The following is a 10,280-nucleotide window of genomic DNA, read 5'->3' as shown; positions in this document are numbered from 1 at the left end:
CACGGGCCCTCCCTTTGCCCCGACCCGGCCGGAGCCGTGGGGCGGCGGCGAGGGAGAGCGGCTCCCGAAGAGCATTTGCCGGAGGCAGCGGGGCCGGCACCCGGCAGGAAATGGAAGGATGAAGTGTGCAGCCGGAGCGGTGATGTTCCTTCTCTCCTTGCTTTCCCCTGCAGGAACGTAATCCGCAATGCTAGTTCTCAGGTTACTCAATGTTGTCGCTCCAGCCTACTTCTTGTGCATCTCCCTAGTGACCTTCGTCCTCCAGATCTTTCTCTTCATCCCCAGCATGTTCAGAGACCCTTCCACCACCCCACTTTTCTCTCCTGCTCTGCTGCATGGGGCCCTCTTCCTCTTCCTCTCAGCTAATGCCCTGGGCAACTACATCCTTGTGATCCAGAGCTCCCCTGAGGACTTGGGCAAGGGCTTAAACTTGGGCAAAGGAGCCGAAGTGGTGGCAGACTGGCTGGATGGAAGCAGCTCCCCTGGCTCAGCCTTGCCCAGCACTCACTTCTGTAGACTGTGTGCCAGAATCACCCAGAGGCATGACCACCACTGTTTCTTCACAGGCAACTGCATCGGGACCGGGAACATGCGAAACTTCATCATGTTCTGCCTTTACACCTCCCTGGCTTGCCTGGACTCCCTGGTGGCAGGCATGGCTTACATTTCTGCTGCACTCTCCATGTCCTTTGAGAACCCGCTGGCCTTCCTCACTCTTCTGCCTCACTCCATCAGCCAGTTCTTCTCAGGTAAGGACTACTTCCTTGGAGATTCAGAGTGCTTTCCTGCTCCAGGGCTCCTGAGGTGTGGGGAGGACATGATCTTCCTTGGATAGTGTGTAATGGGAGTGGTGGTAGGGCAATGGGCAAGAGGGAAAATTGGCTGTGTTCAACAAAGCCCTTTTAAGAGCCTAGAGACAGCCTTTGCAAGGGACTTTGCTTCACTTGAAACAGAGGCTGGGACCCATTCCAGGTGACAGCCACAGCCCTATTCAGAGTGCATTCGGCTCTGGAAAATGCACTATAACACCAGCCTGCCGGTGATAGCACAGAGCTCTGTGTCATGCAGGGAGTGTATTGCAATTAGATGGAGGAGAGAGACTTCACTCATTGTGCTGCAGGTGAAGGGAATCTTTTGCCTGTCCTACAAGCAGAGTTGGGGAGTCTGTAGATTTTTGTATCCTACAAGTCTACAGATCCCACAAGAGATATTCTAATTTTCTTCATCCAGGTCCACTCACCCACTCCACTGTCACCCACCTCCTGACTCCTGGCAGCACAAATGTAGCGACATCCTGCCGTCCTTCCAGCACAGGACAATTCGGATTCGGGCACAGAAACCAAGAGAAGGTTTAATGACATGATTAGCCACTTATCTTATGACCACAGTCAGGGACACAGGTCCACAGAGAACCAGGGGAAATTCTCTGTGCCTGCTCTTTGCAAGAGCTCCACACCAAAAGCAAACACCTCTTTGTCCTTGTTGCTGTCCCCTATTCCTTCCTTCAGCTTCTCCCCCTTTCCTCTCTCTCCTTGCCTTTCCATAAATCTCCACAATCCTTCTCCCTCTGATTCTGCTCCTATAATTCCTCCTCTTCTCTTCCAGCTTTGCCTCTTCACCTTTCAACACACTCTCAAACTCTCCAACCTCAACCCTTTGTTAGTCCAAACCCAAGAGCTGTATAAAACCTGTTCTCAAGGAGGGGGGACTAAGAAAGCCTAGGCTGTTCCTCTGCCCTGAAAGCAACTGCGGAAAAATGCCACTTCCCCCCTGCACAGCTCATGCCTCACACACTTAGGCCAGCTTTCATTACCCTAAAATAGGTATCCCATATATTTTAGCTTTGCGGAATCCATTTAACTCAGGAAGAAGGGCCTGGAGTTTGTTTTGGCTTCTGCACCATCACCAGAAGTGTTGATTATGATCCGAGTGTGGCATCTCTGCTGCTGAAGATACAGGAGCCAGCGAGGCCCCAGCTTGCTTGTTGGACTCCAGGCTGGGTTTACAGGGTTGCTATCTGAAAACAAACAAATATCTCTCTACTTGGCAAATTAGCAGATTTGTCATGGTAATCACCGAGAGACAATAAACATGAAATCCTGCCATGACATTTTTATGGAGACATTTTTCCAAGTCGAAGAATTTTTGTAAATAATGTTGCACAAGCTTCACTAGCATTAAAAATGTGGAGAATGATTTTCCCCTGTGCTTAAGCTCAGCTCAGCTCAGCACAGCAGCCTGGGTGGGGGAGCAGGGATGTGAGAGGAGAGTTTCAAGGAATTAATTCTTTCTCTCTGACTCTGAGGGCTTATCTGCTCCAAGCGGGGTCCTGGCATGTGTTTGAAAAGCCACCGAAGTGCCCAAGCTCTGGTGTCAGCAACTGCGGTTCTAAAGATGGCATGCGGGCAGGGTTTGAGTGGGGCACAGTGAGGCTGGGTGCAGGGCTGGGAGCCAAAATACCCTCAAGAGGCAGTAGCTCTCAGCAGCTCCCACTGAACCTCTGGCTTGGCCAGGGTGAGAACTGCTGCCTGACACAATAATATATGGTTGTGCAGTGTCTTGGTTGCTTGGGAGGTAGGGCCTGCTGGTTTTAACCTCCAGTTCATGAAAGAAAAACGCAGCCCAGGAGAGTTACCTGAAAGGGTTGTCCACCCAGTATTTTTCAGCTAACATAGCTCTTACTTAAAGATTGTCGTAGGATTCAAAGAGAGCATTGCTATAGCAGGGGAGAAACTTCACCTTTCTTCTTCTCCATCTTGCCATCTGCACTGGAGGAGGAAGAAAGGAGGATGAAGGGTGAGTCTGCTGATCTTATGTCAAGCGAGTGTTCCCTGCTTTCACGCTGGGAAAATTTTCAGTTGGCTCATTCTGCCCAGACTGTGCTTGGGCATGGATTTCAGAATCTGATCCAGAGTCTATAATTTCAGGCTGTGATTCAGCTTTTCTGGCATAGATAATATATGGCAATAAACTTGAGATCACGCCGGGTCAGTTAGAGCAATAGTGAATGTGAGGCTAAAATGGACTGGGTGATGAAGGACAGATGGAGAGCACTTTTGTAAGCACAGGTCAGATTGGTTCCACAGAAGAAATTACAGAAAATAATTTATGTAGGTAATCTGAATAAAAGGTTAAAAAATCATGCATCTGGAAAGCACGGCTCAGAGATGCTTAATATTTGCAAGGGGAAACAAGGGTAATTACTTTCTTGATGCTGAATTTCAGCAGCTCGTATAAATAAATCTTACAGCTGCCTTGCGAAGGCTCTAAAGAAAATAGCTGTCTTTCTTCATATCCCGTATGAGTATCAGCTGTAGGAAAGAACAATCTGCCTGTCACATCCTGGTCCAGTAAAAGAGGGGCAGAAATGCTCTGGGCTTCCTACCTGATAGATTAAGTTATTCTGACAGAATCGGTATGAGGGTTTGTCATCATCCTAAGGGGCTTGTTCTTTGCTTGTATTGCGTACAAAGCCCCCTGAGCTGAGTGCAATCTAATAAGAAGGGAAAGATGACAGTGCATTTAGGAAGAAAACTGAATGACTCCTGTGCCTTTTTCAAATGAGGACAGTCTCTAAAAGCTTGAGGCTGTAGTCAGTGTCCTTACAAATCATCCTCAGAAGATGCTGCTGGTTGAGCCCAAAGCTTGATGCGATCATCAGGGGTCAGCCCCAGGCTCTCTCTCACAGCACTGCCAGGTGGAGAAGCTGGGATTCACAGATTGCAAACCCAGAGGACACCACCAAATCAGGCCTGCTGCATAAGAGAAGCAAGAGTCTCATATCCAGCCACCCTTGATTCGAACCTGAAGTCTGAAGCAGCCATACAGCTGTTTTGGGTTGCACACCCCTACTGCCCATGCAATCCCTGCTCCAGCAGAATCGCTCTGGTTGGGCCTTCGCACCACCAGAGCTTCCAGCTGCTCCAGTCTGTCAGCCACACGGTAGTCCAGAGGGACAGAAGCATGTGACACCTTCTTCATTTCTACCAGTGAGGAGAATATCAGCTATTTATACCAATATTGACACACGTTTAATTGTCTTTTTGTGCCTGTGTGTAAATATAGGTGTTTAATAATATACCAATATATACAAAATACCTGCGTACACATTCATATGCACACAAAGGTAATATTATTTTAATAGGTTTAGATCTACCTACGCACTGACAGGTCGTTCAGTGATACCTGATATTGTACTAGTATTTTCCAGAAGGAGTTCTAAAATCGTTGTAGAGGAAAGAGCCCACAGAATATTTTTATTTAAATATTTACTACAAAAAACATTGAATTAGGAGGCTCAGACCTACTAAGTATTTTAAGTATCCTGGCAGCATCTTTAAAAAAAGAAATTTGGATTGTATTTTGGAAAGTTTTCTGTTTCTGTTTCTTGCATTCATGTGAAAACTGCCTTTGGCCAATGGTAGGAAAGTCATTACTGATTTATTTTGCTTTTTTAACATTTTTTTTCTGTATAGAAATGAGAGAGAGAAAGAAAAGACATCCCAAATCTTTCTGTCTGGTATTAAGGCACACAGTAAGGCTACTGGAAGTAACTACATGCAGTAGGACCCACATCTCTTTTCAAAAGGAACCTAGAAATCTTAGTTCCACTGTGATGAGCGGGTAGATCGTGAAATACATTAGCAGTTCTTCAAAACAGTGCTGAAGTCTTACAGACATGTTTTGCTTCTGGCTGAGTTTGCCTCTGTAAGCTAGATCCTCATGTTAACCGCAAAGGGTGAGGTGTACGGAGACAGTTACCGCTTTAGTATTTCCCCAGTGGGGTCCATTGCATCAGACTCTACAAAGGGAACAATTTTATATAGTTAGAGCAACCAACCTGTCTTGCTCCCAACTCTGCACTTGTGGCCAGAAAATACAGGCAGCTCATCTGTTCTCAGAGCTGAGTGTTACACTGGAATGTGAGATGTGTCTAAACTCTTTCTTTTATTGTCCTCCCTCTCCCCAACTCTTGGTCTGCAGGAGCTCTCCTTAGCTCTGAGATGTTTGTCATCCTCATGCTCTACCTTTGGCTTGGGATCGGACTGGCCTGCGCTGGCTTCTGCTGCCACCAGATGCTGCTGATACTGCGTGGGCAGACGCGGTACCAGGTGCGGAAAGGGATGGTGGTAAGAGCCCGGCCCTGGAGGGAGAATCTGCAGGAGGTCTTTGGCAAGAGGTGGCTGCTAGGACTTCTCATTCCTGTGCTGAGTGTGGGAAGTGACAACCGTAGGCAGAAGGAGAAGTAAAATCCTCAGGCGTGTGTGTGCATCCCATACACGCTCCTCTGTTCTCTTCCCCTGTCTCCTGGTTCACTAGAGAGCTGGACTACCCCAGCTCTTGGGATTGCAGCCTCTGTGGGAGGAAAGGACTGGCTATCAAACAGAGTAGATTTAGCGTATCAACAACAAACAAGATCACAAACAATGTAGATGAAGAGATACGGCAGCTTAGTAGTCACATCGCTGCACCTGCATATGTGTCAATAGTCTTTGAACTAGCAGGAAAAAACCAGTCAGACCCTCCTGTGACTTCCTGCCTGCCTTGTCCAACCCCCAGCCCCATTAGCCGCCCTATATGGTCCCAGCAAACTGCAGCAGGAGTTTTCAGAGAGCCTGGGCCGTTGTAGTAGACTGCTAAAATGGTGTCTGTTTCTTGAAGGGTTTTGCAGAGTCCCTTTTTGGCCCTGAGATGCTTGAGGTAACCTCACGGTACTGAGAAGCCTTCAATAATGGAACTCCAATGCAATCAAGCTGCCGTAGGAGCAGGCTGTACATATGGCTAATGTGGCATGGCAACCTTCTCTCCACAGGCTAGAAAATAAGGAAGAAAGCAAAGAAGAGTTAAAAATGTCTCATTGCTGTTCTTGGTCTGCTCCTTATGCAATGATATGTCAGGACTACAGCTCTGCTGCTTATTTTTAGCAGTCCTTTGCCCAATGACACAGTCCAGGCAAAGCTGTCCCTTCGACAGGGAGCAGCAAGCAGATAAATCATGATCAGATGGAGACACAAGGAGAGGAAGCTGCAAAGGTGAATGAAAAGGCTGTGTCTGAGCAGCTGTGTGCTGATGCAGGCTGTGTGTGCCTGTGAGAGAGAGGGAGGGAAGTGAGGACACACAGGGAGCTGTCAGGAGGCTGCCAAGAGCCCTGCTGATGTAGCAGAGCTCTGATGCATCACCCTCCTGCAGGGGGCACCTGCACCATTAGTGCTGTGAAGAGTTAAAAATCCAAGACAAGGGAGGTTTTCAAGCCAGTCAGGATGCTTCACTTTGCACTAAAACAAACAAACAAAAATTATGTACCTCGGACATCTCTGCCACACCTCTCCAGGGCAATTCTCTCTTGCATTGCTGCAGAGGGGACAATTCATCCATGTTATAACTCCATTAAGGAAGCTAATGGAATTACTACAGGGATTAATCAGCCTAATGTGTCAGTTATTTTCTAGCTGCAGCAACAGCCCATGAGATCAGTGCTGAGATCCTGTGCTAAGAGATGCCCTGAGAAAGGATACCGTGACATCTCTACCAGGATTGCAGCACTGGATTTCCCAGCAGTGCAACAAGAAGCCTCTGTTTTGGCAAACTGCCAGCTTATGAGGGCTAGGTGGGAATCCATTGCTTCTCTTCAATAGGCTGGAAACTATACTGACAAGCTGTGGAAAATGTTATTTCTTCCTCAGAAATGCTCTCAGTGCATCCTCGGTAGGGGAATCCTCCTGCTTTCATCCTTGTGTTTCCCATGAGCCAGAACACAGTCACTCATTCCTGCAGGCTTTGTAACTGTCCTTCACTGCTTCACACTTCTATACACATTTGGACTAATAACAAACAAAGTCTACTGTGATGAGCAGAGTAACCATGGAAGTGTACTGAAAAAACCCTCACCCGGATAATTAAAACTTCCACACCGGGTGTTCGCGTGAATGCACCGCTGTTTCCATCTGTAATGTGCTGTATTTTCACTAACAGCGAACAATAAAAAGTGTTGTGTTTTTTTACATGAGTTGTATTGTTCTTTTTGAGAGTTCATGAGCTGCCTCTGTACATTTGTTACAGCACGCACACAGAAATTTTGAAGGAAAAGGTTAGGATTTGTTTATTGGATTTGCCAATAATTCATCATATTTTGCACAAGTCCTTTCACCCTTCCTACTTTAATGTGATGACCAATCTAAAAATTCATCTCATAACCAACTTGCAGACCAATTCTAATTTCTATTTATAAATTAAACTATCAACCTCAACTGAAAGCTACAGGAAAATTAAGCTATTAGTATCACCCACAAATTGCATCTCAGTGTAAATTATTCCTTACTGGCACGATGGCATCAAGGTGAGCAGCCAGTCACCTTGTCACTGGAACCAGAGCCAGCATCTCATGCCATAACCCTTTCCTTGGAAGGATTCTCAGGATTATTCTTATTGTAAGACTGGTTGATCTAACCTTTTTTTGTGTATAGTTCTAAAGGCAGCAGCTCCCAACATTTCAGCTAGCAGCTTCCTCACCTGAGGAGAAGTTATGGTTTGATACCCCTGCCCTCTGAGGGCACCCTTTGGTGTCTGATTGTCCTTGCCATCTCAGGCAGCTCGCGGCAGTCAGTGCCTGCTGCCACGCTGCCTCAGGCTGTAAGCTCTTCAGCTGCAAGCGGAGAAGGGCACAACCATCTCAGAGTTTTGGTGAGCCACTCTGCAAGGTCAGGCAGCACTCAGCACAAGAGGATTAGCTGTCCATGGAGCCTGTTGCCTCTTCACACCACGGCTGGGTCATGCCCAGCCCCCGTGTCAGGGTCACAGCTGTCTGCCCTCACTACAAAGTCTCAGTCCTTGCTGAAGTTCGGAGAGATCCCAGTTTGAGTAACGGCAGCACTGTGCAGCTCTGCGCAGTTACTCTCTCTGTCAGAGACCTGTGCTCCTGGCTGGAAATCGCTACGCTGCCGTTTCGTGCAGCTGAGCAGTTCCTTTGCACTAAACTCCTGGGTTTCAGCAGCAGTGGTGGCACCTCAGATGGTTACGGCCTTTGCAGTTGTGATCCTCTGGGATGAAAAGAGCTATAAAAATGTAACATTAGACTGACCCTGTATATTGGCTTATTTCTCTGCTCCTTCCTGAGTGTTTGGACTCCCTGTCTGGAGTACAGTAGTGGTTCTGCAGGAACAGTTGAGAGTAGCTCTTTAATTGTCCAGCTGTCCCGACATCGTTCCCTTGTCATATCTGTGCACCTACTTACAGAAATCCATGGCAAGAAAACATATCAGGGCTCAACAACTGGGAACAGAACCTTTTTTCTTAGCTATGACTTAGTAAATGAAGGCTGAGCTCAATGCCAATGTCTAAAACAGTTCAATCTCTAAAGTTTTCTAGGGATAAATAGTAAAAGTCTCTCATTTTCTGTGCTTACAGAACCATTACTTGTTTTTTACGTTTTATTAAATAGCAGCTGCAATACCAAATATATTTTGGAACATGATTTCTTATGACAATGTCTAAATACTCATAAAGGTTTTAAAAATAAAATACTTAGGGTTTCTCTATCTTTGGAAAATCAGTTTAGCATCATTTCTTCTCCAATAATGCTTGCGGCTGAAGTAAAATCTTCCTGTTGCTTAAGATCTTGCACGTAAACCATAGCCTTTTGGTTAGTGGTTTGTCTATTTTAAGCGTAGCTACCTGAAAAAATGGTGCCACCTCTAAAGTCTCAGAAGTCTTTACACTGTGTCATGGTTTAACCTGAGCTGGTAACTAACCACCATGTAGCCGCTCACTTTCCCCCACTTCTCCCCAGGGGATGAGGGAGGACAACTGGGAAAAAAAACCCCAAAGTAAAACTCACGAGTTGAGATAACAAGTTTAATAACTGAAATAAATATAACAATAATAATAGTAATGAAAAGGAAGATAATAAAAAGAGAGAAGTAAAACCCAAGAAAAGAAGACAATGCAGTTGCTCACCACCTGCTGACCAATGCCTGAGCAGTGATCTGTCCTCCCCCGGTTCACGCACCGATCGTGACGCCCTGCGGTGTGGAGTATCCCTTTAGCTAGTTCGGGTCAGCTGTCCTGGCCATGCTTCCTCCAGCTTCTTGTGCAGCTGCTCACTGGCAGAGCATGGGGACACCGAAAAATCCTTAGTTTAGGATAAGAGCTATTTAGCAGCAACTAAACCATCGGGGTGTTATCGATATTGTTGTCACACTACATCCAAACCACAGCACTGTACCAGCTACTAGGAAGAAAATTAACTCTATGCCGGCCAAAACCATTACACAGTGTCAGTATAGAGCAAATTAGAAGTTGCAACTATGAAGTAAACTGGAAGAAGTCTCTTCTTATGTATAGTAAGAATATCATGCCAAATAAGAAGTAAATGGTTTTCCTCCGCATACTACACTACTGGGCCGCCCTCAGGGCCTGCATGCAAAAGATCTTCATTGGATATGCTCAGATGATATAAAGTTAAAATATGAAGAGTCTCAAGTAATAAGGCACAAGGAATTTATGTGAAAAGGTGATAAACCCAGCACTTACCTTGTTTAAGAAACAGCCAACTCAAGGGACATGATCACAGTCTAAAAATACTTACAAGGAGACAGAATAAATGAATGAGGAGACTCATTAACTGTAAGGAGGTAGCAGGAGGAGGATGGACAGTCCTGGACTGAGAGAAAGAAAAGCCAAGGTCAGAGCTTAAGGCATCTATCTTTAAAGTCAGAGGACAGCAATCAGAGAAAGTGTCCCCTGTGAGAGCAGAAGAGACTGGACTTTGGTGGGAATGATGACTGAGAGCCAGCAGGTGGTAGGAGGTATGACAACAGAATTCAAGTCATCTTCATTGATCGTTGACTGAATGGGTACAAAGAAAGCCCAGACTAAGAAAATGCATTCATAATCACTTCCTGCACAACAATCCTCAAAGCCCCAGCAGAGCCAAAAGGTTTTTTCTCTCTTGAACAGCAAATGATGTTACAAGCAGGAGGTGCATGGGTAGAAGTCATAAGTAGCAACAGCAGAGTCTGTACAGTTCTCTGAGTTATTTAAAGACCAACCAGTCAATGGAGACACAATATCAGATAACCTACATTAACAACAGTAAGGTGTTCTCTAATAACCACACGTGGGTTTACTGCTTTTCAAGCTCTTTTCCAGAAAGACAGGGAATAGAGTCCTTGAAGGTTACACCAAAAGTCAGCAAATAGGGACCAATTAGTGCTTCAGTCCTGTTAAGGAGCCATCCAGCCAACAGCCTTCTCTTCATTACACTAAAGAGGTTTTAGCATTGA

At 46.0% G+C, this 10,280-nt stretch overlaps 1 protein-coding gene across 2 annotated transcripts; it reads left to right on the top strand.

Annotated features, from left to right (window-relative positions):
* Positions 1 to 187: 187 nt before the first annotated feature.
* On the top strand, positions 188 to 5,382 carry ZDHHC22 (zinc finger, DHHC-type containing 22). Of its 2 annotated transcripts, XM_010145424.1 has the most exons (3): positions 188 to 416; positions 459 to 749; positions 4,984 to 5,249. In XM_010145424.1, the coding sequence occupies exons 1-3, from the start codon at positions 188 to 190 to the stop codon at positions 5,247 to 5,249; spliced, it is 786 nt and encodes a 261-aa protein (XP_010143726.1). The 2 variants fall into 2 exon arrangements, with proteins under 2 accessions (XP_010143726.1, XP_010143725.1); XM_010145423.1 differs by having other exon boundaries at positions 188 to 749; positions 4,984 to 5,382.
* Positions 5,383 to 10,280: the final 4,898 nt, after the last annotated feature.

This window comes from Buceros rhinoceros, unplaced genomic scaffold (assembly GCF_000710305.1).
Source record: "Buceros rhinoceros silvestris isolate BGI_N320 unplaced genomic scaffold, ASM71030v1 scaffold18451, whole genome shotgun sequence".
Taxonomy (NCBI): domain Eukaryota; kingdom Metazoa; phylum Chordata; class Aves; order Bucerotiformes; family Bucerotidae; genus Buceros; species Buceros rhinoceros.
The sequence above is the reverse complement of the archived record's forward strand: the minus strand, read 5'-3'. Positions and strand labels throughout refer to the sequence as shown.

Excerpts from the sequence above, each read along its gene's own strand:
- ZDHHC22 (XM_010145423.1), top strand. The coding sequence starts at position 188 with ATGCTAGTTCTCAGGTTACTCAATGTTGTCGCTCCAGCCTACTTCTTG. Across the intron at positions 750-4,983 it reads CATCAGCCAGTTCTTCTCAG|GAGCTCTCCTTAGCTCTGAG; the intron begins GTAAGGACTACT and ends CTTGGTCTGCAG.